Here is a 24,918-nt window from a genome sequence, read left to right on the forward strand (position 1 = left end):
ATTGTGAATAGCCTAATTTTGAGAAAAAAGAGTATATTTCAATATCTGTGTTTAGTAAAATATATGTATTTTGTAATTGTGGGCAGGTCCTGATGTTTCTCCACCGTCCTTGTCTGAAGTCAGTACTCAGACCTCTGCTGCCCTAGGAGGCCCTTCTGCTGGCTCATGGCAGCTCTCCGGGGAGGGTCTGTGCCTGGAGGAGTTAGTCTTGCATTGTCTGTCTGATCCTATAACCAAGTCATAGAGCTCTGTAAAAATAAAACAGATGCACATCTGTCCACGGTGGCTTAAGTGTGTTATTATTACCTGAAGACAATAAATGACCTCTTAAATTCCCATCCCAGCCCTAGAATCCATGCATCAATTATTCCACAAGTTAAGTGGAAGCTTTAATACCCAATTGTAAATGAAACTCAGTCCAGTTTCTATAATGTCTCTCCAGGGAGATTTCATCTTGTCAAGGTTTGTCTTGCAAAGATACCCTCTCTGACTCCCGCATCTCTCCATCGTGGTCTCCCTCCTCAAACAAATACCATCTCCCTGCCCCCACGTTTCAGGTCACAAAGAAAGAGAAAGTGATGAATTGAGAATTATCTGGAGGTATTCTGTCCTTGGTGAAATGTTTAAATCCTACCCCTTGTGGTCCTGAATCTAGAGAATGAATTATGCATAGCTGAAAAGGGGGGAAGTTTCTGGTTCAGGGGACACATTTACGCGTCACTCCCTGCTGATGCCCAGTTCATTATTAGGGACAGCCACGGGAGAGTTCACATCAGCCTTTTGTTAGGGAGCCAGGAAGGAGGCACTCGGGCAGAATCTGTTTGTGTTGTTACAAGGCTTTTGAGAGGAAAACGTGCACAGTTAGGTGAATGTGTGCTGTGGGACTGAAGCTCTCCTCCCCCCTCAGGTTGACAACATAGATTCTAATGCGGAAGTGGTCTCGGAGAACAACTCTTGGGGTTTCTTTCTCTGGCTCAATAGTTAATCTGTGGGAATAAATGTACACTTTTCTTTTCAAAATATGTACAGGTTATTTTAGAAAAATGCCACTTGTAAGAGAAGGAAGTGTTCATTATATCAGTGATTGGCTAAATTTCTTTTTAAACTCATCATAATATTATTGTGGGTACTTAGTGTTTGCAAAATGGTTATTTCTGTTAGAATGATGATAAAAACTCTTTGAGTAAAAAGCCATGTTTATGAGTGTGTTTGAAATAACGCATCTCCCTTTACCTGGTATGTAGGAGCAGGCCAACCTTGACAATCCTAAAATCTTGAACCAAAGAACACCCTAGGAGATGGGAGTTAGAGTTGAGGCCTTGACCTGGAGCCAGTGTAAGTCCAATGATTGGTAAAGAAAGGTGCTCTTCTGGCTCCCGGGTGCTGCTCCCACCTTGGCGTATATGGAGAAGTGGTGCAAACGACAACTTCTGAGACTCTTGGAAAGGAACCCTAACACCTGGGCAGCGGGGCATGGCTTCCTATGAAGCATTGATATCTTTAAATATTACTTAGGAAACCACTTGGGTTATAGATTGTTATAAGGGCTTCAGAATCCTTCTGTGCCCGAGCTCAAAGAAATAGGTTTCTCACGTGAAGGAAACATACCATTATTTTTTGTACCTCTTTTCCAGTCTGTTCTTTTTCGTTTATGTGAAACTGTGTAAAGGGTGGATTGCGTGCATTTGTCTTAGACTAGTAGAGGTGGGTTGCTTCTCTCATGATGGGGGAACATGTAGAAAATAGAGATAGTTACAAGAGAGAAGAAAGACAGTCACAAATATGAGTATAGTTGTCGGTTGGTGCAAAATATGTGAACGGAGTATATTAGCTTGGGGTGGACTGAATTTTCAGAACATTTTGTGTCGAACGTGAAGTTTCCAGTTGTATATGGATTCCTTTAGGGAGTGATATAAAGAAGGTAACTTAAGTCAGGAAGGGCGTTTAAAGGTTCAGCTTCAGAATGGGTTTGGGGTAAATCTAAGCCAAATGGGGCCTCCTAACAGAGCAGCAGACAGTAGTCAACCAGTTACGGAGGGTTGTTCTTCTGCAGATGGTCATGTCTAAACTTGGGAAGCCTGGCACACTCAGATGTTAGCTGTGAAAAAAAATCAAAATCAAAATAGGTTCCACATGCCTCATTTCCAAAATTAATTTCTCAAACCCCTCTCCTTATAACACCAGAGCCAGGATCTTCGGACACCTGGCCTATTGTGAGCTTGCTGGAAAAAACACTGCATTTTTCTCCGAAAGAAGTGATCAAAGTATGGAGGGAGGAAATGAGGGAAAATAGGCCCTTTTCCCCTCCGACAGGAACACAAGTATGGCTGTGATCTATTTGTAATGGTTAGGGTGGGGCAGAGAGATGAAATGAATTGCATAAGAAATAATTTCAGTTAAAGGCCACACAATGCTAGCTATGACACTTTATATACTTGCCAAATTTTGAAGAGACTCTTCTCTGGAATAATTCACAAACCTTGCTAAATTTGTTCTTGGACAAAATTTTAGAATATTTCGTAATTGATTTGGGGGCCCATGACTGGTAAGGTGGTAGAATTCATATTTTGGTTTCCACAGCTTGGGGCTTGCCAAGTCTTTATCCAGCCTTTGCTCAGTAGGCAACTCAGGTCTCCCTTAGTCACAGAAAATTCCTTTTGATTCAGTAAGCAGAAATGTATTTTCTAATTCGTGTGGCTGAATAGCTGCTGCAGAGTATGGACTTGCCGTACCTCACCCCTCACCACCACCAAAGGTTGAATACAGCATAAAATGGGGCAAAACCAACACACTGGCCTTCAGCCTGAGGCTGTCCTTTTCCTGAAGTCACGTGTGTCAGTGGTCACTATCCATGGACAAGCCAGAATCGTGGCTTGGCTTCTTGGAGGTAGGAAGGGATTTTTGTTTTTTCTATGTGTTTTCCTTTCACCTTTTTGCAAAAAATATATAATGCCAGCTTCCTAGAAAGACATTCAAACATTCATGGAAACAGTGTATAGATATATGGTGATTATTGGTTTATTTTCAAGTAGGAGCAATGGATGCAAATTCATCTTAGATGAAAATTTTAATGCCATATCAAAATATGGGGACCCAGAGACAGAAGCGCTAAGGAATTGTCCCTTATCTGCTACTTTCAGTGTTGTTGTACTCACCAGGTTTTAAACACGTAGCGATCTGGTTAAAATTCTGACGGAAAGCCACAAGTTAGAGGAGAGGTGCTTTGATTCTGTGTTTGCAAGGATGGCACAGAGAGAAATGCTTATGTCTCAGAGACCAGATGGCAGGTCATCTAAGAATAAACTGTTGTTTGCCTGTTAAAGGCATGCCGAAGATCCACACAGGAGATAAACCCTGCGCGATGCACTGGCTCTTTCTTCTGTAGCATTTGATTTTAGTTTCTCTTTCTTAGTCGTTTATTTTTCTTAACTGAGTCTTTGGAAACTATTCAGTAAATTAAAAAATTAAAAATTTTGAGTTGTTTTAATTCCTTCCTTCAAAAGGACTAGGAATCCACATTTGTCAGGGAAGAATGTGATTCCTGCCCTGCTTCCCTCGCAGGAGTCTTTCAAGGATCAAAATCAGAGCATGGAATCACTTTAACTCTAAAATGGTAGAAGAATTCCTTGTGTTATCCACCCAGCATTTCTGAAGAATGAGCAGGGGCAGGTACTTTATCTTTATATCGTCATATAGATTGACCCCAAGAAATTAGAATGAAATCTTAGGATTTTAGAGTGTGGCCGCAGAAGAGCTAAGACTATACCATACTCTCTCATCAGCCCTGAGTTTAACATTTGGAAAAATATAAATTTTCTCCTCTGAACTGTTTAGTCACCTGGATGATTTAGGCTTGAAGATATTGAAGTTGTACCTATAGGAAAAGTGGGAGCTGAAGGAATTAGGAAGAGAAAAGCGTGGCTGGCAGAGCAGCAATAGAATTGTCTTTCTTCGTTGGCTGCCACCTGACTCACTCGAGGCTAGGAAGAGCACTTCGCCTTCTGCGGAGAAGGAATCTGGACCCAGAGGACACCCCCACTAAAAGCAGAAGGCATCCCGGATTTGGATGGGAAACTAATAGAGGGAGCAAGAGACAATCACAAATTGAAATGAATTTAGAAGTTTCTTGGTGAAATTTGGAGGAAGATAGATTATAAGAATATTCTGATCAGCATGAGTGGGAAATAGAAATTAACTGTAGTGATCCCATAGCTTTAATTTGAAGTAGGAATGGAAATTCGTTTAATGTGTTGTCATTGTTTTATTTTAGAAAATGTAGGAAAATCTTCCTAATCTTCATTGATTCTTGCTGACTTTTGGTCTCTTCCCTATCCTAATTTTCCCTCAGGTCCCTTAACACGTTGTTGCTCTTACTTCAGGGTTTCTGGGGGCTACAGCTGTGTTGGTTAGAGAGGAGATGTGGTAGAGGTTAGAGTGGTGGGTCCAGTAACTAATTAACTGGAGTTTTTCTAAAACAAAAATCAGGTGCTATTTCATTGTTTACCGGGTCATCCTAATGAGCTCCTTGAAGGCAGACAGTGCTTTACTTGCCTTTGTGAGCAGAATGTCTGTTTAGATATGGAAGGACTGTTGTCCTTACCTGCACATTATCAATAAAGACCCAGACAGTGTGATTCAGTGGCAGAACTTGCAGCAAATTACTTGCTTCCTTGTTCTTATGGATTTTTTAAAAGCTGTCATAACTCTTCTACGTGTCCTTTTGTTATACATTTCTTTCTGTTCTGCGACCACAGGCCATCTTTACTCACTTACTTGTGTATGGATTATCTTTCTAAAACACTGATCTGATTGTCTCCTTCCTGCATTGTGTTTAGTTTTGTTTTTAAATCATCTGGAGCAGAAATTTCATCCCAAGTTGTCTTGATGCCATCTAGCACAATTCTGGGCCTCATTGCCTCATCTTCCATCAATACATTGCTTGGTAGAGCAAAAGCTTTTCAGTATTGCCTGAGGAAGAGAGCATTAGAAAAGTACATGAACTGCCAAAAGTTATGCCAGTATGTGAAAATTACATGAAACAGTCCAAAATATTTTAAATTTTGAGTTAGCTTTACTAAAGGTTTATGTAATTTACATAGTTGATACAGAACTGATTAGGTATTAAAAGCAAATGGTTTTATTTAATAAATAATAGACTAAAGAAAACAGTGGAAGTTACTAACCCCCCAAAAATCAAAAGCATTTAATAACGTTGTAGAAAAGTAGTAACTGTAGTCATATCTGACATGTCAGTTCCATGAGTTTCTTTTCAGATCTTTAGGGGGAGAGAATTTAGAGATGAAGGTGCTTCTGGGGATGTATGGGTATTTATTTTTATATTTATTTATAAATAAATAAAATATTTGGCACTTTAAATAGCAGACTTTTATTGCTTTAGAGTTAATAAGAACTACAAACACAACAATTTCATGAATATATGGATTTTTGTGTAAAACGAGATTTTTCTGTCCTATATAGTCATGCTTAAAGATATTACCTATTTATCTCTAAATACCATTTGAGACTAAAGGAATAAGGAACCATTGCAGAAATGACTGGTTTAGGTCTAAGGCAGGAAATGTACAAGTTGAACATGAAACATTTTATCATGCCAGAAAGCAAGGAAATTATCAAGGACTACAAGGTCCCGGTCAAAAGAACTCATAAACCAGCTTGAATAAGCTCTTTCAAGCTTATGTCAATAAAGATATAAACTGTGGTAAATTGAAACATGTCAAATATATTTAAATCCATGAGTTTATAATTATATTTCAAAAACAGAGATGTCATTGGTCATGTTTGGAGAATATTAGAGAACTACCTCATTATTTTGAAAACTGGTGAGTAAAGAGAAAGAATCAGGCATCCATCCTGCCTTTATTATATGATTGGTAGCCCAGAGGGGAAATTTCTCTTTGTAGAATTATTCCAGCTAATAAATCAAGAATGAATAATAGAATATCATTTTGAAGTCTCTAAAGAATTGTTGGCTCTAGGCAAATACCATCAATGGCTAACAATATCCCAAAGGAGTCAGACATTATGTGCCCCCAACGGAAGTTCACACACTGCATGAGGTAGGCTTGCCCCCCTCCCCCAATTAGAGCTTGAATCAGATCAAGCCTCTAGTTCGAATTACCAGTTTATAGGAATACCAGGGACAGAGGAATGTGTTAAACCACACTAATGGGATGCAGTGAGCAAAATCCAGATTGGGGAAACTTTGTGAGACAAACAACATAATTCCGTCAACAACAATAAAAAATAAGAAAATAAAAAAATTGCAAGGGAAACACTAAAAATGGAGAAGAAACTTAAAGTACATATCAGAGAATCACAATGTATGAACCTTATTTGAATCCAGATTTAAACAAACTGAGACAAAATGGTAAGACATTTTAACGCATGTTTGGTGATATTCAGAAATTATGTTTAAGTGTGATAATTCTGTTGCGGTTTGGGTTTTGTTTTTGTTTTTTAAATGTCCTTGTCTTATAGAGGCACATACTGAAATACTGACAGGTGAAATGATACAATGCTTGGCATTTACTTCAAAATAATTTGGCTTGGGGAACAGAGGGTGGATTTGGGGCAGGGAATGTTAACGGGAGTATAAATGAAACAAGATTGGCCAACTATTGATAATCATTGAAACCAAGAAGTAAACAGGACTGATTTGTTATTCTGTTCTCTCTCCTTTTTCATATACAAAGAAACTTTCATAGAATCTACAACACCAAGAGTGAACCCTAAAGTAAACTGTGGACTTTCAGTGATGATAATGGATGAATTTGGGTTCATTGATTATAACGAATGTACCAACATGTGTGGGATGTTGATAGTGGGGGAGGTTGTATGTGTGTAAGGACAGGGGTATGGGAAAACTCTGTACTTTCCACTCAACATTGCTATGAACCTAAAACTGCTTTAAAAACTAAAGTTCACTAATTAAAAATGGAAACCAATTACACTGAACTATAGTATAGAGATCAAAATATTTTAAACAAATCTTTTCTGTTACTGGTGGCCCATAAATGCCACTCCCAACACAAAGGTGGGGAAGTAGTAGCTGTCATGAAATGCTCAGGAGGAGTATATTAACAATTAAAAAATAAAAATGTCATCTTTCCCATTTTCACAGATAAAGGGAGGGCTCATGCAGTGAGGCAGTACCTGTCTTACCAATTATCTGTCCAAGTACTTCTTTATACTTTTTTCAAGGCTTTGTCCAAAGCTTTTAGGGATAGAGAATGTCAGGTGAGGGTTTTTTCCCCCAATGAAATGGAGATGTAACCTGTTTCTAAGGTGAATTTCCTCTAAAGCTGATTTTAAAATGTCCCTAGCTTACCTACTGCCTTGTTTATCTTATATGAAAAAAAAAAACCCACATTCCTGCATTCAGCATTTTTATTGAAAGCCTAGTCTGTATCTGGAACTGTAGTAGGCACCAGGGATATTCAGAGAATAAAATGGATGAAATACCTGCCCCCACGGAGGTTATATTCTATGTCTATGATGAGAAAAAGAATAAGGAGACAATGATGAGGGGGCCTCCTTGATGAGGTGGCTTTGAGTAGAGCCTGAAGGAAATGAGGGAGGGAGCCTCAAAACTGCCTGGGAAACAGTCCTGGCTGAAGCAACAGCAATGCAAAGGGCTTGAAGCAGAAGTGAACTTGAAGAATTCGAGAAACAGCCAGGAGGCTGGTTGTGACGGAGCAGGGGGAGGGGGAGGGGAGTGGGAGAAGCTGTCAAGGAGCAGAATATATAAGACCTTCCAGAGTTGGAGAAAACTTTGGATTGCACTCTGACATGAGCAGCTATTGGAGGGTTTTGAGCCAAGGACAAAAAGGATCTGATTTATGCCAATAGGATCACTCTGGCTGCTGTGTTGAGAGTAGGTGGTGGGGGTGAGGGTGCAAGCTGGGAGACCAGTGAAGAGACTTGCAAAACGCCAGGTGAGCGCTGACGAAGTTTGGATCAGAGTAGCAGCCCCTGAAAAGGCTTTGAAGGTAGAGCCAGTAGGATTTGCTGGTAGGTTGGATGTGGTGGGGAGGGAAACAGAGGAGGCAAGCATGGTGATAGCGTTTTTAGCCTGAGCACCTGGGTACAGTGGAGCTGCCATTGACTTCTCCAAAGATGAGCAGACCAGAGGAGGCACTGTTTGCAAGTAGTTGTAATGAAAGTACTATGAAATGATGTATAAAGCTAAAAGATTACTCTAGTGTACGCTGTTATAGACCTGATCACTTTTTAATTCTACATATAGATTGAAGGACGAAAGTGAGACTCTAAAGTATGTGAGAAATTAGGAATCTCAGAACTTGAAAAATATCTGAGTCCAGTTGAGGGAAATGTAACATGGTACTGCGTGAACAATACATGAAATTTAATCATATTAGAACAAATATATAGAATATAGAGAAAGGGCTTAGCCAAAGCAGGACTGTTACATCCCTTGGAGGTCTTCCAGGGATCCCGACCTTGAATGGGAGTCTTTTATGTTTCTGAGTTAATATTTTCCTTGTGGGTAAATTACCTTGTCTTTTCGGTTTTTTTCTAGTTGGGGAATGGCAGTCAATGTGTATTCTACCTCGATAACCCAAGAGACTATGAGCAGACATGACATCATTGCATGGGTTAATGACATAGTATCTTTAAACTACACAAAAGTGGAACAGCTTTGTTCAGGTAAGAGATTATCTTTTAAGTATTTACCTAAATATTTATTGTCTGTCATGTGGAACGTGGTTTTATGAACCACAGATGATATATTTTGGGTAGGAAAAAATATATATGGTATCTATATATAATTAAAGGTGGAAAACTTAGCAATAACTAAAGAATGTATGGGGGAAAATGGTTATGAGCATCTAAGAGCATAGAGCCATCCCGATGCATATTATGAATGGTCTCATATGAGGTCTGTAATGCCTTAACTGGTCTTCCAGCCTCTTCTCTGTCATCCCCTGCCAGCCAGCACACTTCTCTTCCTAACACACAGATTGGGTCTTGCTACACCCTTCTTTAAAAACTTCAGGGCTCCATGTTGTCCTTCCTACAGGGTAAAATTCACTCTATAACATGGCTGATAAGGCTCTTTCTGTTTTGGCTGCAACCCGTCCCCTCAATTTCATCGTCCACATCTCTCTCCCCTGTGCCTCAGTCCCACAAAATGCTTTGTTCCCTAAATTCTTCTTCCCTTTTGCACCCCATAGTCTTTTTTAATGCTCCCTTTACTGAGAATGTCTTTCCCCTTCTTTTTATTTGTGGTACAATCTCTTCACACTTTAAAGTCTGACTCAGTTGTCCCACCCTTGGAAGGGTTCCCCAGATCTCCTAGCCTCCACAGGGTCCCAGAAACACTGTGCCCACCCTTCCAGAATAGTGCTTGCCACGCTACGTTAGAAGGTCCAACTCTTACTCCCCTGAAGGCGCCAAGAGTCCATGAGGACAGGACTGTGTTTTATTCTTTGTCAAATTCCTGAGGTCTGCAGGGAATGCATATTGAGTTAAACTGACTTAGAAAATAAAAGATTTGGCTTCAACGATAAAGTTAGGGGCATGTTATAAAAACATGCCACTAGTAAAGTAATTCATTCTTAGGTTAGACTATTTATCAAATAAATAGTCTTCCTTTGGAAACAAAATATTTTCTTCTTGTGAACTGATAGGTAAGAGATTTCTTCTCTGCCTCTGGCTCTGACATGAAAATGGTATTAGAAAATAGAAAATGTTGCTGAAATGTGAGACATAACATATACAAAGAAGTCATCACTTTTTGCTGGTACAGTGGTGGTGGTGCAGCAGAAAGACGTTCTGCTGTCTTTTCCAGTGGGTCATGTGTACAAAGATCTCATGCGGTGCAGTCAGAATTTGGAAAGCTCCCAGTGTTGACTCTCAGATATGCCTGAGTCCAGTGCCCACCAGTGAATGTACCCTCCCTTCTCTGGGCCTAGATCTGAACAGAATAGACTAGAGGACAAACTTGCAATACTATTGGTACCTCTTCTCCATGATCATTCTTCTCCCATGATCAAGAGAAGTTGGCCAGAATCTAGACATTGCTTCACCCACCCTTTCTCTGCCCAGACCTCAAACATCAGTCCTGTGATTTGTGAGGTCAGTAATGGATGCTAACTAACCAGTTCTTTGCCCTGCAGTACAAGCTAGAGAAAAGCTGACTTAGAACCAGGTATATATTGTTGGCCTATTGAAATGGCTCTGACAGTTTCTGTCAGAAACAACCTCTGTTGCATCTTAACTTCAAATCTCCACTCAATCAAATTTTATGGTGCTGTTCTTTTGTGCATTCTGGAGCTCTCTAATATTTTATTTTTAATTTGCTGGGGAAAAAAACCCAAAGAGTTTTCTTTTGTTAGCAATCCCTTTGTTGATGGCACATATCGCTTTATATGGTATTTGTTTGTGGGTCCATTTCTCCACGGTGCCTCACACATACTCTTCCCTCAGAAATGCTCACTTTGGGATGAATGAAAATCAATTTGCAACTGCTGAGGGACAAAGACAAAAATGCATTTCTTACCCACAAAGTGGTTGTATGTACATGTGGATAAAGGGAATGGGGTTTGTTATCAAGAAAAAAAGAGACACGGAAAGGAAGGAGATATGAGAAAGAGTCATAGAGAAAATTCCTAGTCACGGATCTTAAGTGCTAAAGGAGCCCATGAGAAGCTTCCTTGGGGAGTTTTTGCTAACAAATGAAATGAGAAGCAGATTAGAATTTTTAGATACATTAGTACTAAATGTTTGAGTAATATATATCATTTCTTTGCACATCTTTCAAATTTCTCATAAGGCAAATGCAACGAAGTTTTAAGGAGCATTTGTGAAGGATTCTCTACAGTTGTCTTAAAGCATTGGTGTTCATTTACAACCATTTATAGCTACATTGCTGTCGAGTGGCTCGATGACACCTATAGAAACAATTTTGATCACTACTTAACAGATAATTTCCCTTAGGATAACTCACTGGCTACCTAAGCTTACAAGGTTGATGGTTCAGAAGAATAAAGTAGATTTAAAGGCTCTGAAACACGTTGTTTTGCTCAAAAAACATGGTAATCTCCCTAGCAGAGAGACAGGTTGTTTATGTTAGGCTGTAGTTTCCTCAAAGCGAAGACTGTGGACCATCTGCATTTATAATCTCCTGGGGAGCTGCTTAAAAAGGCAGATTCTTAGGATGCTTGACCTGCTAAATGAGTATCTCTGGGTGTGAAGCCTAAAATCTGCATTTTCACAAGCACCTCAAGTACTTTTGTGCTCCAGCCAAGAGCTTGCAGTGCATTTTTAGAGACGCTCCAAACCACTAACAGTGAAGTTAAAATATCCAAAACCTGTCTGGCACAGTCTCCTCTTCATAATGTAGTCTGTAACTCTTCTCTTGTCGTCAGCAGTGGCACTTAGCAGGAAGATTCTATCTTTCTATTTATTTATTTATGAATTTATTTATTTATACCCTTCCTGGTTCTAGAAGACTCTTAAAGCAGCTAGAACGGTACTGTTAGGATAAGAACAAAACCAAATACCTGTGACCCTAAGTGATTTGTCCTCATCATACTTATGAGTTGTCAGATTTCTTGGATGACATTTTCTTCTTCAGCTTTTATTTTCATTTCTTTAGTTTACTGTGTGTGATTTACTTTTAGTAGTATGCTGTGGAAAAACATACACAAAATACCTTCACATATTTAAACTGATTTTTTTTCCTTGTTCAATAAAATTATTTCTTACTCTTTTTCCTAAAAGGCATATGCTGCAATCCTGGCAGTCTCCCTCTGTTTTTCCTCCATTTACATTATTTCCTTTTTTTTTTTTTTTTTAATTTCCAGCTGAGAGATCTCCCTCCAGCTAATATTACAACTAACATCAGCTTTTCTTTAGTTCTGAGGAGCTGACTTACTGCTTCACATTTGTGTTCCTTTTTCTTCAGAATTTTCTGCCTTTATGTGACATCTCATTTGTTTCCATATAAGCATTTTTAAAACCTCTTTAAAGGAGAGAGGATGTGAGAAGCTATAACACTTGGAAATACATTGCAGTAAGATGCAAGACAATGAAAATGATTCACTCGTATCTCCTGTTATTTTATCCAAAGGATGTGACCCTATGAAAATTTTCTTTGAACATTAAATCTAGGTCATTGTAATAATATGCATATTTAGTTTGCAGTCATTTCTTGTTAAAAGCGACCGTTAAGTTTGAAGTGAAAAATCGGGCTATATGAGTAGAAAGCAGGCTGTCACTGGATGTGAATACTACCTACAATAATTCGACAGTATACTGCTCACCTAAATCTGTTTTGAAAATGAATAATATTTGTGGATTTTCCATGGAGGAATGTTGAATTGAACCAAATGAATACCAGATTGGTTCAGCTTAAAAATATTTTATGTTTTAATTTAATTGCTTTGTAAAATTTATAGGGCTTTTTGCTGGGTGGGGAGATGTGTTTTTACTCTAGTACCAGCTCAAAGCAGTTTACTAGATATTTTATAAGGTATTCAAGAGGGAGGATGGGCAGCATGGTGCTAAAAATCCCTGAAAACAGCTTTAGCAACTTGCAATAGCATATTGGAGATGATAGAAAAGAGTGGACATATGGAGAGGAAAAGCAAAATGAAATGGAGAGGGGAGCGTGATGGGAGTGGAAGAAACATATCTTTTCCTTTTCCTCCTCACCCCCATCCTCTGCCCTGACCTACCAAATCTCCTTTGAAATTTATTTGTGACGCCCGTTTTCTGTCTCCCAGTCCTCTCTGCTAGGCTGGGATCTAAGCAGCAAAACGATTGGCTCCACTGCTGGGTCCCTGCCAGCACCTGACTCGTGACTCTCCCGTACCTCCACAGACGAGTGCAGACGGCCCTTTCTCTCTGTGCAGCCTCCCCTTCCTCCTCCCCTCACCCCACAGGACCAGCAAACGACAGACTTCTTACAGATGCTGAGATACAATCCGCATGTCAGATGGGCGCTGCCCATACTTGTCACTGTGCCGGTTAACAGCTCCCTTATTTTCCTGAGCATTTTAGTATTTTAATAAAATGTAATTCAAATTAAACCATTTTTTAGATGGAAAATTTACATATTTTCTTGACTAGTTAAAAAAATAAGACAGAAAAATGATCAGGATTTGATTTAATTTCAATTTGTGCTTCTCCAAATTGTTTCAAGCTTTGTCTTGGATCAAGTTTCTGGTATTTTCTTCTTCCAGGAAAGCTTCTGAATCTGGCTAATCACATTGTAGTTAGTCACGTTTACGACTCTGGGTCCTTGGGGCTCTCTGGAAGGAGCTCGGCTCTACAATAACGCTCTAAGATTCACAAAGGTGTGGCTGCCGGCCATGCCCAGGACCTGTAGTGCAGGCTCTGAGCCCAGCGGAGCATTCTTTGTGACCATTTTTGGCTGCTATCTGGGCCTGTTAAATAGGTTGATCTCAGCCCAGTGTGGTATCCCCTGTGCCTTCTCTCATCTGTCCGCAGAGACCTCTGTCAGGAGGACAGGTTAGTGACGAAATCAGCTCAGAGTCTAAATTTAGTAGACTGTCTCCTGTTGGCTCTTTCCAACAGAAACCAAGTAAGGATATTTCATCAGTGTCTGTAAGCTCAAGAGCTTACTTAGCTTTATAAAATCATAGATTGTTATTTGCCGTAAGAAAGTCAAGTCATCTTGGATTGCATTTCTGTTGTTAGAGATGTAATTGTATTATAATGGAATATTATTCATATTTGTAATGTATTATGTAGAGAGGGGTGTTTTTTGTTTTTTGCTGTTTTTCTCTCTAATTTTATTTGGCTTAAGCTAATTTTAAAATCAGTTTACTTGGGCTCAGCATAGCAACTAAATGGAGATCAAAGTGGCAAAAAGTGAGTTGGATAATGGAGGGGGGCCGTCCAGCCTCTGGTTCACTTGCTCCAGTGGGCAGTATCCTCCAGTCTCAACCAGTGTGCCAGTTGAGTGTATTTTTTGAGCAGAATATAGAATACAGTAATTTTTTCCTTCTAAGTTTGTTTGTTTACATGTATCTTGATACTTGTTACAGAAAATAAACATAAATTGATGATTTTGTTTTTATTGGGATTTTTTTGTTCACTGCATTTTTATAATGCTAAATACCATAGGAAAAAAATTTGTATTCCTTCACCTTCATTTATCAAACTGTCCCTATAATATTTTTTTACGTATATGGATGATACATCTTTGAAAGCAATCAGCCACATGTTCATTTATCTCATTACTGTAATCAGTTCTGACAATCAATTTGACTTTATTTAACACACGTTTTGAGCTCTTCTTTGGGCTAGACCTGGGGACCCAGATAAATAAGACACAAACATTGTTCTTTGAGAGCTCAATACAGCAGGATGTTGTCCTATAAAAGGCGAGAGACCAGGCCAGCCCCAGTGGCCTAGTGGTTAAGTTCAGCATGCTCTGTTTCCACAGCCCAGGTTTGATTCCCAGGCATGGACCTACACTACTCTGTTAGCAGCCATGCTGTGCTGGCAGCCCACGTTCTGAAAAATAGAGGAAGATTGGCAGAGATGTTAGCTCAGGGCAAATCTTCCTCAGCAAAGGAAGAAATAAAAAAGGCTAGCGACTACATTGTGGTAAGTGCTCTTTGGAAGGACTTTGAGCATGCAAAGGAGGGAGGGAGGTGGAGACACAGGGAGTCTGTGGAGAAAGACCTGCATTCAGATTCTTTGGGATTGGCTGGGTGCTGCCTGGATTACTTAGAATAGCCATAGTTTGGGAAACACCTCAGAAATCCTCCCTCTTGAGTCAGATGGTGGGGTGACCACTACGTAGAATAATGTGTGTTTTATTAGGTACAGCCCTTAAATACATGAAGCATGTTGTCTTCTCTGAGAGAAATGTAAAGAGTTTTTCCTGATGATCTCATCTTATGAGTATTTGAAAATTGTTTCTACTCAATTTATGCATACACATGGGATATTCTCAGGAAACCATAGAATTGCTCATTTCTTTAGGAGAAATACAGCAAATATTTTAAATTCTCTAAAGTTAAACCTCAGTGATAGCTGCACAGGTCTCTAACTAGATGGGTGCCATGAGACTCCATTAGTATTTTGCACAGGGACAGACCTACAGATGTGTCCTTTCTGTTCTTCTCCATTCCTGCTGGACTCCGTACTATAAACTAGGGGAAATAAAACAGGCGAGGGAAAATAGATCACATGGAATGTAATTATTTTATTGAAGCCTGGCAGTATATATACTTAACAAAAAATCAAGGAACCTGTAATCACAATGAACTTAGTATAGTCCCTTCACAGAAACAAAGGAAATTGATGACATATTATTAGAAACTTAAACTAATGATTGTCTTTGAGAATTCTTAGTAAGATCATAAAAACATAACTGTAGGAATTTGTACAAAGCACTACCCTTAGTTAAATCCTAGACTTTCGTCTCATATTATTTTCCCTTAATCTGGGAAAACTCTCAGGTGTCATAGATGAGTGCAGTCTTCAGGGTTCATAGTAAGTATATCACTAATGCTCAAACCCTTTGTCATGCAATTTCCCCTTGGGTTCAGGTTCTTTTTCTTCTAATCTACTAGAGTAAGACTCTGCTGAGTTTCACCTGCTCAGAAACTATTAATGGGTCCATGGTTGTGAGTCTAGAGATGAGAACTGTGGTACCCTAGGAAGGTCATCAAAAGAAGTGTAGGGTGGAGTCTAGGTGATGGGGGTGATACTGATGAGAGTATAGGTTTACATCAGTGAGTGAGGCATCGACTCTAGCAGCTTTCCTACCTGGAGCCCTGATTCCACGCCCCCAGGAATCTTGGTGAAGAGTATGAGAAACGTAGAGCTGGAGCCCAAGGACATGGTGGGTTTTAAGGCTCATTTATGATTCATAATTCTAATTTCTGAAACCTTTAGAACCCTTTCTCCTCTGATTTTGTTTCTGTTTCATGATAAGATGCTTACTTTTAAAACATGATATATTTATTTTGAAGTCATTCACCAAGTTCTATAAAAACAACTTATCTTAAGAAAAAAATGTATCTTCCCACATAAGTTATTTTGATTTTTCTAAAGACGTCAGTTACTTTACTTGATGGATATGTATGTTCCCTATAAAACATTGTTTTCTATTCACATTGCTGTTTTTTCTTTCCCTTTTTGCCTTTTCAGTTTAAATCATCTAAAGACTAACCGAAAGAGTATAAAATTGGGGAGAAAGTAATTTCCTTTTATAAATGAGTTTCTGATTATTTAAGCACCTGATATGTTTATCTGAGGAAAGATTTAAGGACTGAAGAAACCCTGAAATGCTTTTCAACAGATAAACTGGAGGCTCTTAGGAATGTATTCATACCCTTTCTTTGCTAGTGGGAGGCCAAGGGCCTCATTTTGTTCTTTGGTTCTTTGCCCTTTGAATCTAAAACATGTATTTTGGAGATTCACATTTCATATCTGAAACAATCCAGTTCAATCCTATTCATTTTTATAGCTCTGATTATTTTAACCAGGCACAATAATACATAGTTTTATACTTAGGGGCTTAAGGATGTCATAATGCCTCAACTTTTATATATCTCTCTTTAACATTTTCATCGTGCTTTTATATTATTTATTTTAATTCTTATAACAACCTTGTGCAGAAGAAGAATAGGAACTTTTTATTCCTCGTTTTGTGTGAGAGCATAGAAGCTTAGAGAAGCCAAGCATTCACAGCTGACACTAGACCTGGGGTCTCCCTGGATCACAGCCTTGTGCTCTCTTTGCTGTGTCTGTTTGGCAGCTGGGGATGTGGTGGAGGGTTCACTGTGTGTGTGCGTGTTCCTGATTTTTTTCATATCCATTTATCAGGAGCACATTGAACATCTCTTCTAGGAACAGAGGAGTTAGAAAAGAAGTCCATATCTCCACCCTTTAGATTATATTCTAGTTGAAGAAATGAGATGTAGGTGGTAATTCTTCTACTAATGACAATGGTAGCAGCAGCATCAAGAACTTTGCTTACCAAAGGTGGAGAGACACTAATAGAAACACACAGGCGTTTGCTCCAGGTCCTATAAAATTCCTTCTTGCTCTACCTAGCAAGAATGGGGTAGGAAGAGAGCCTCCCCTTCTCTCTGCCTGGTCTCCTTGTTCCCTCTCCTGCTCTAAACTCTTTCCCTCCAAGCAAGATGGGGTGGCTGTGAGATTTCACCACCTGTTTTGGAAGAACTAGTCAACTCTCTGAGTAATTCCTGGCCAGTGAAACAACCAGGATCATGCCTCCTTAGAGATACACACATGCACATCTGTGCACGATTCACCATTTGAATCCCAAGACTACGGCCCTTTCTTCACGTTGAACCCAGGCTTGCTTTAACAAGCTTATACCTGAGAGGACTTCACATCTTCATATCCTCCTTTCTATGCCATTGAGAAAAAAGAATAATGTATTTTTTTAACTTTTTATTGATTAATTTATTTATTTTTAATTTTTTTGCTGAGGAAGCTTTGCCCTAAGCTGACATCCACTGCCAATCTTCCTCTTTTTGTATGTGAGCTGCCACCATAATGTGGCTACTGACAGATGAGTGGGGTAGGTCTGTGCCTGGGAACGGAACCCAGGCTGCCAAGCAGAGTGGGCCGAACTTGACCACTAGGCAACCAGGGCTGGCCCAAAAGAACATTTTGTAGAATAATTTTGTACCCAAAAGGATTTATGCATCAAGGTATTACTGTTCTCCTGTATTTAATTCAGTTTGGAAAACCTGCATTGCTGTAGCTATGCTGAGAGCCTCTGTCAGTACGTCTCCAACTCCTTCTTTAATATGAAAAGTTGTTTTCTTAGTCTTACACAAAGGAACTTGATAATGCAACATTTAAGAGTAGTCACCTTGGGCTGGCCCCATGGCCTAGTGGTTAAGTTCAGCACGCTCTGCGTCAGCAACCTGGGTTTGGTTCCTGGGCACGGACCTATAACACTTGTCAGCAGCCATGCTGTGGCAGTGACCCACACACAAAATAAAGGAAGATTGGCACGGATGTTAGCTCAGGGTGAATCTTCCTCAGCAAAAAAAGCAAACAAAAAAAGAATAGCCACCAATTTCCCATCCAGTTCTCTCTCCTTATTATCATTATCTGTTTCCCAACTCCAGTCAGGTTGCAGCTCCTAAACCTTTTCCATATAGAAATTCTCAAGCTGCCGGTGGCTTATAGTCATGGTAGACACAGTGCTAGCACAGTGGAAAGATAAATTGGACACCATCCCCAGTCTTGAAGAGTTGCTCACCATCAACTAAGAGAGAGAGCTAATTAAAATGAAACTCAAACTTCTCTTGCGCTTCCATAGGCATTGTAGTGAAACAGTTAATTCTGCACTGGGAACAGAAACACTTCATAGAGGAGGTGATGTTTGGGCTAAACTTTTAAAGAATGAGAAATTTCTATTCAAGTGAGAAAGATGGCAAAAGGACATTTTAGGCAGAAAAGGTTCCATCAAGGCAGAAAGAAGATACAGTGTTTTATGCATGTACATGCTTGCATAAGACTCTGAAACATATATTAGGATTCAGGGCAGCAGAACAGGGACAATAATGTCAAAGGTAATAAATGCAGGTAATAATTACCTGGATAAATTTCAGGTGATAAATGTAGTTTTCAAAGAAAGGAAAGATGATTTCATTCTAGAAAAGCTTCTTGTCTTAGCCTTGTTTGGATCTTTGGACCAACAGCCATGCACATTTAGTGAATGGTCAATAAGTACTTATGAAGCGAAATTTAATTGAATTCGTATTCAAACTAAGTTTTTAATATGGATAGAATTCAGGCCAAGAAGAGGAAGATGGAGATTTTGAGTAAAAGTGCCATTTAGGTATCATTTTGATCTTCTAATGTGTTGCTTTGCCTATTCCTGAAGTCAGGAGATATTTACTGAGTGCCTCCAGTGTGTCAGATGACAGGCCAGCATCTGAGGATACAGCCACATACAAAACAGTACAGATCAAACCCAGTTAGGACCCATTCTTTTACTACCAAAGTTCTCCTTGAGATGTTTGTGTGCAGAGCATTGAAGTTCATTTTTCTCAGCTTATCTGAGCACAAAGCAAAGGTGGAATGAGGTCCGTGGACAGAAGCAGGTGTCTAGCCTGTGCCACCATCAGACAGTTTCTGACACCAGTGAGCAGTCTGTGCATGGGTATATTAGCAGCCCTGCAGGTTCCGCATCACTGAGATGATCGAGCCAAGCATCTTCAAGTTCTGCTGTTCTGCAAAGGAAAATATTTTTTCTAACCTGCTTTTTTTCTGAATGGTGTTTTTAAATTTACAGTTCACCAGTCCTATAGATACTGTAAAAAAGGAGTGTCCGAAGTCACTGTCAAATGTTTGGGCATGTTAGAATTATATACCTGAAAACAGAATAATTGAATTACTTGGCAACTCTTAAAATAACCATCACTCTGCAGATTGGGATTTTTCCACCCTGCAACCATTACGTAATTCTGGCAGAGTGCAAGTTACTTCTCTGTAGTATTCCCTCCCTTCCAAGGGTTTGTTCTTACCCAAGCGTTAACACTCCTAAGCTTTTATGACCACATTTTCCAACAATAAGAAACATGTAAATGTGAAACTCAGGCCAATGTGATTTCCTGCAGTTTCTCTTAAGATTCTCCATAAGGAGGATCATTCTTCTCTATTATTTCTTCTAGATTACATTTGTATGACAATTCAGGGAAGGGCTTGAGAAAACTGAAGAAGGAGCCAAATTTTACTGAAAACGTGTGTGTCGGCTTTAAAATTAGACATAATTGTGTTTAAATCCACTGTTTAAAAAAAAAAAACCTCCTTTCCTGCTTTTTTTTAAATTAAGATTAAATTCCATTCATCTTTTATTTTTCCTGTACTCATATGATTGAATCCCTGAAGTAAATATCTGTACATTCCTCATACTACTTTGGGTTCCTCCTCATACTACAATTGTGCCTAGAAAAGCATCGTGTTCTGGAATTAACCTGTGAACTGTAAAGAAAGAAATTCATTATAGAGAAATATTTTCTTATGTATCACAATCTGCGTAAATGTTATGTGCTGGTTCCTCTGTAATTGCTGGGGGCTTCCTTTGGTACCACTCCTCGCCTTCTGGGCTTTCTCTGGCCACTGGGCCTCTTTTCAGGGAGCTGTGGGGAAGGGAGTGCTCGCCTCTGGAAGGTGGAGGATGTTATTGGCATTGGTGAGAGCTGGTGGGCTGGATTGGGGGTAGGTATCGATAAGTAAGGAGCTCTTACCTGCAAGCCTTGGAGAGCAGGTGAAATGGCTTAGATGTAGATAGAAGCTTGGAGCTCCCAGTCCCAGGGACAGTGACCTCAGCCACAAAAAGAACCTGAGAGACAGGTCCATTGTGTAGAAATGGACTGCGGTTTGTTCTGGTCAGTTCATACCACTGCATCTTACACTGTACTAACAGCCTCTCCATCAGCTGTGATACCTGGAGTTCGCATAGTAGCCTGGCACTTAGAACTGTTGGTGGAACAACATGGGCAATGATTCAGTAGAAATTCCCTGAGAAACTGGGAAAAGTGTGTAAGCTTTAGGTTTCTTACCCTGAATCTCGTTTGCCCTTAAAATAGATATGTTCTTTTCTTCTTTTTTTTTTTTTGAGGAAGCTTAGCCCTGAGCTAACTGCTGCCAATCCTCCACTTTTTGCTGAGGAAGATTGGCCCTGAGCTAATATGCATGCCCATCTTCCTCTACTTTTTTATATGTAGGGCGCCTGCCACAGCATGGCTTGCCAAGCGGTGCCATGTCCGCACCCGGGATCCGAACCAGCGAACCCCGGGCTGCTGAAGCGGAACATGTGCACTTAACTGCTGCACCACTGGGCCGGCCCCTCTTCTTTTTCTCCCCAAAGCCCCCCAGTACGTAGATGTATATCATAGTTGTAGATCCTTCTGGTTGTGCATAGATATGTTCTTAAATAGGTATGTTCTTAAAATTAGAGCTCAAAAATGTCATAGTTTAGGCACTCTTCTCTAAAGACACTTGTGCCCAGAAATCAGCATTGGTCCCCCATTACTTACCACATTAAATTAAGCTGCTACTTTTCCTGGCTTTTAAAGCCTTGAGCAGTCTGGCTGCAACCCGACTTTCCAGCATCTACCGCCATGACTCTCCTACCCATAGCTTACATTTGCCCAAACTCATCTTTCACTGTATATACTAATGCCCTACCTTTGCTTGGAATGCCTCCTTTGAGAGCTATCTGCAATGCCACCTTCCTCCTGTTCTTCCTGGTCACCTCCAACAAGATGTGAGCTGTTCCTCTCTTCGTTTTTCAGAGCTCTTCAGAGGTTTAGGGTTCTTGAGTACCTGTAACCTCAAGGTTAGACGTTAAGCTCCTTGAGGACTGGAAATGACCATGCAAGTTTGACTTGACTTTATCTGTTTAGTAATATTGATTACTCATTCTTGGGTTTTTATTGGGCACAATTTTGGAACCAACTCCTTCAGTATTTATGTGTCTCTGCTGTATAGTTTAGCACTGATAGTTGTTTTGTACTTTTGTTGATTTTTTTTTCCATGTGTGTTTCTCTGGTCTCTCAAAACTAAGTTACTTGGTTCTTTAAGAGTAAAATCATATTCCTCAGTAAGTATTGTTGATTTGTTGGTTTTTCATTGATAAACAAAGTGACATTCCTCTGTGCCACCTACAGAAATGCATTTCTTTAGTGGTGACCTATAAACACAAAACTAGATAGGAAATCTATCTTTTCAGATTCTTGTTTCCTACTCAAGCTTTTCTTAATTTAAATCTTCCTTTTTTACCTAGTCAATCATGTAATTTCAGTCCTTGTTTTAAAAAGCTTTTTGTCCATGAAAGTAGAGGAGGTGGTACAAACAAATGTGTGAAAATATGTGTACACATGGAGAGAAACTGTGTCCTCTAATCTTACAGCTTTCCAGAACTTTGTGTTTTAATGACTTTTAATAAGAAAACTGACCCTTTCAAAACGGCTTTCATGTGTACCTTTCTGTTTTCCGTTTGTAATAAAGGCTTTTTATGCCTCCTTTTCTCCCCTATCTGGAACACCAAATTCTAACTCTAGCTCTATTCCCGGACTCCAGCCTTTTGGGACATCTCGCTGCCAGTTTCAGTATCAGGCTCCCTGGAAGCCAGTGACATTTTGTCCTGCACACCATTCCCGCCTGGGCTCCAAGTGCCTCTCCCACTTCCTTCATTCTTCGTTCCCATGTAGAAGCCAAAGCATATTGTAGGAAGCTGGGTATGTCAGACAGCTTGTTTTGGTAAAATTTGACGAGCTCAGTACCCTAAAGGAAGTCGCTGGTGTTAGAAACTAGAAGTGAAACCGAGCCCTGGCCCTGGATTGTCAATTAGCAGATGAAAAGACTCTCAAACCAACAAGACAATTTCCTTACCTGCTGTCTCTTTAGTCTTTCAATGGGCTGACTCTTTTTCTGTATCACTAGGCAGATTTGAAGTTTTGTTTTTTTCCCTGAAGCATTAAAAGGCAAGATGAGAAGTTACAGGGTAATTATGGGTTAGTTGAATAAAACTACTGTGAATAGTCTAGTTATGCTTCAGTGTTCTTTACCTTCTAGTTTCCAACTCGAGTTATAGTTAATGTCTACAAAAATTATTTTCATGAATAGCACTCTTAAAATATCAGCTGTCTACTGAGTATTGTATATCTCTAATTATTTCTCTGAAATTTGCTTTTTAATAAAAATATTGATTATCTAAATCTTAATCAAGGACTATTTGGCATGTAGATTTTTACTAAATTGAAATTTCCTTTTGAAACGTAATGGAAAATATTCTTCATTCTTCCATGATTTTTGATGAAGAAGCACTTTTAAATCAACTCAGTGTGTTGATCTTAATATCTGATTCTCTACAGCAGATCTCACTTTAAACATTGTTCTGCAAGTTTCTTAAAAATCTGATTTAAAGGTAACATTACTTTTTAAAAAGTATTCTTGGTTCTTGAAGGCAGATTGTGAACAGAGAATGTTCAAATGCAATTTGCTGCAGCATTATAAGATTGTTAAAAAGGTTTTTATCATGTCAATTAGTGAAAACCTAATGGCAAATATCAGATGAAAGTCCAACCACAGGGTTTGACAAGACCTTTTAATATATCTGCCTATATTCTTAAAAATCCATCGGCCTGAATAGTGATTGCTGGCTTGTTTCTTTTTCTGTGAAAGACAGGAGATGAAAATGTCCTTTGACAGCTTACTCTGTATGTAGAGAAGGGAAAGGATGGGGTGCTTTTCAGCACTCTGCACAATTCACATAAGCTTTCTCTGTCTATGTCTGCGGGAGTTGAAATCTTCCTGCTGCTTATTACTCCTTTTCCTCTTCATGGAATCAGTTTGAAAGCTACTTGTCTTTGGGACTTACTTAAAATATGAATAAAAAGTTTCTGACATAACTCTAAGCAGTGGGAAGAAGCAGGAAGTTCAGTTGAGGACCGTGGGAATTCCAGGGAACCAGCTCCGTAGCAACCAGATTTCTGAACTCCAGACCTTTGTTTTTGCGTTTGTGACTTGGGGCAGGTGAAGCAGACGGTGTCCTAAGTTCACTTCAACAGAGTTAAATAACACTGTGGTAACTGAAGCTGTCAGGCTGCCGTTCGTGCCAGGAATGTGAAAGATGCCTCAAAAAACATAGAGCTGCTACTAATTTCATCATATTTTTGTTGGATTGGAAAAATGCAGTTGAACTTGGGGATTTTAAATTCCTTTAAAATGTTAATCTTTCAAATCATTATTTTACAATTGCTGTGAGGCTCTTCAAACCTTGTGTTTGTGTAGGTAGAGAGATTTCTGCTGAGGCACTGGAAATATGTAACCCTGTATTTTGCAGCCTCACTTTCCTTGTTAGGAAGCCTCGATTTCCCAAAGGGGAATACTGCCTCCGACATGAGGTTTGGGCTTTGGTTACAGATGTGGTTCTGCAGTAATATCAGTTCAAGGAATGACAGGGCCGAATGCAAAAATAGAGCTGGAATGAGTTTGTGATTATTGTGTACAAATACTATTCTAATATGAAAGACATTTAATATCCAACTACTGAAGATGATGGAAAATATAGTTGTGTTGCTGAGTATAAATGTCACGAGCTCCAAGATGAGTACGTGGAAGATAGGATTGCAGAACTGAAATCTGGAAGGGGCATGAGTGGGTGCTCCTGGGAGGGCCCCCTCCAGATGCAGCAGTGTACTAGCGTCTTCTGGAAACTGCAACAAAAGATGCTGATGGCTAGAAGCAAGAGCACTGGCCAAAGTCTTAGTCATGGGAAGGTGAAGCATTATTATCTTCTAATTAGCAGAAATATCAAGTATCCCTTAAAAGAGAAGTTGGTGACAGACTGAGAATGAGAGAATCATCTAATTTTAGAGCTTAGAGATCTCTCCAAAGCTGACTGTTTTGCAGATAGGAATACTCTTGGCTGAGGAGGGTGTGATGACATGTCACAGTCCATTTACGATGATCAAAGTTTAGATCCAAGGACCAACAGTCCAGTTCTCTGTCCTTCCCCGCCCCCTCCCTGGTCCTCTTTGGTACTAGCTTGAGAGAATAAGCTTTTTTACGAATTATTTACCTGTAACGAAAGGTATAATTGCATAGGTATGTCCAGTAAATTAAGGTCGTCGTTCTTTTCTTCTGACCCTTTCTTGATACCAAATAAGATTATGGAAAGTTGTAACTAAATCCTGCAATGATAAAGGCATTTCTGTATAATAGTTCCCTGGCCCATGAGAAAAATCAGATGAGCAATTCAAGGAGCTGTTCATGGCAGAACCCAGTATAGCTTGATGTCTTCTCCACAGATTGTCACATTTCTGGAAAAGTGCTGTGAGATTTTGACAGCAATTAGATAGATAGATAGATAGATAGATATAGAGAGGGAGGAAG

The 24,918-nt window shown here is 39.5% G+C and overlaps 1 protein-coding gene and 1 long non-coding RNA gene across 7 annotated transcripts in view; one reads left to right on the forward strand and one right to left on the reverse strand.

Moving 5' to 3' along the window:
- The window catches only part of MAPRE2 (microtubule associated protein RP/EB family member 2), a 146,783-nt gene that overhangs the window by 70,408 nt on the left and 51,457 nt on the right, over nucleotides 1–24,918 (forward strand). For all 4 annotated transcript variants that reach the window (XM_023647658.2, XM_023647657.2, XM_070220901.1 and 1 more), the window contains one exon: nucleotides 8,561–8,688. In XM_023647658.2, the coding sequence (XP_023503426.1) occupies nucleotides 8,568–8,688 (121 nt within the window). In that variant the 5' untranslated portion in view covers nucleotides 8,561–8,567. The remainder of the gene's footprint in view (nucleotides 1–8,560; nucleotides 8,689–24,918) is intronic.
- Nucleotides 17–23,500, reverse strand: LOC111774729 (uncharacterized). Of its 3 annotated transcripts, XR_011420998.1 has the most exons (8): nucleotides 23,238–23,498; nucleotides 22,414–22,490; nucleotides 21,208–21,345; nucleotides 20,265–20,496; nucleotides 11,547–11,673; nucleotides 4,774–4,968; nucleotides 1,234–2,098; nucleotides 17–248 (listed from the first exon to the last, which is right to left on the reverse strand). It is a non-coding gene; the product is annotated as an uncharacterized lncRNA (long non-coding RNA). The 3 variants fall into 3 exon arrangements; XR_002809912.2 differs by lacking the exons at nucleotides 17–248; nucleotides 1,234–2,098 and having other exon boundaries at nucleotides 4,193–4,968; nucleotides 23,238–23,500; XR_002809910.2 differs by lacking the exons at nucleotides 17–248; nucleotides 1,234–2,098; nucleotides 4,774–4,968; nucleotides 11,547–11,673 and adding an exon at nucleotides 18,743–19,247.

This window comes from Equus caballus, chromosome 8 (assembly GCF_041296265.1).
Source record: "Equus caballus isolate H_3958 breed thoroughbred chromosome 8, TB-T2T, whole genome shotgun sequence".
Classification (NCBI taxonomy): domain Eukaryota; kingdom Metazoa; phylum Chordata; class Mammalia; order Perissodactyla; family Equidae; genus Equus; species Equus caballus.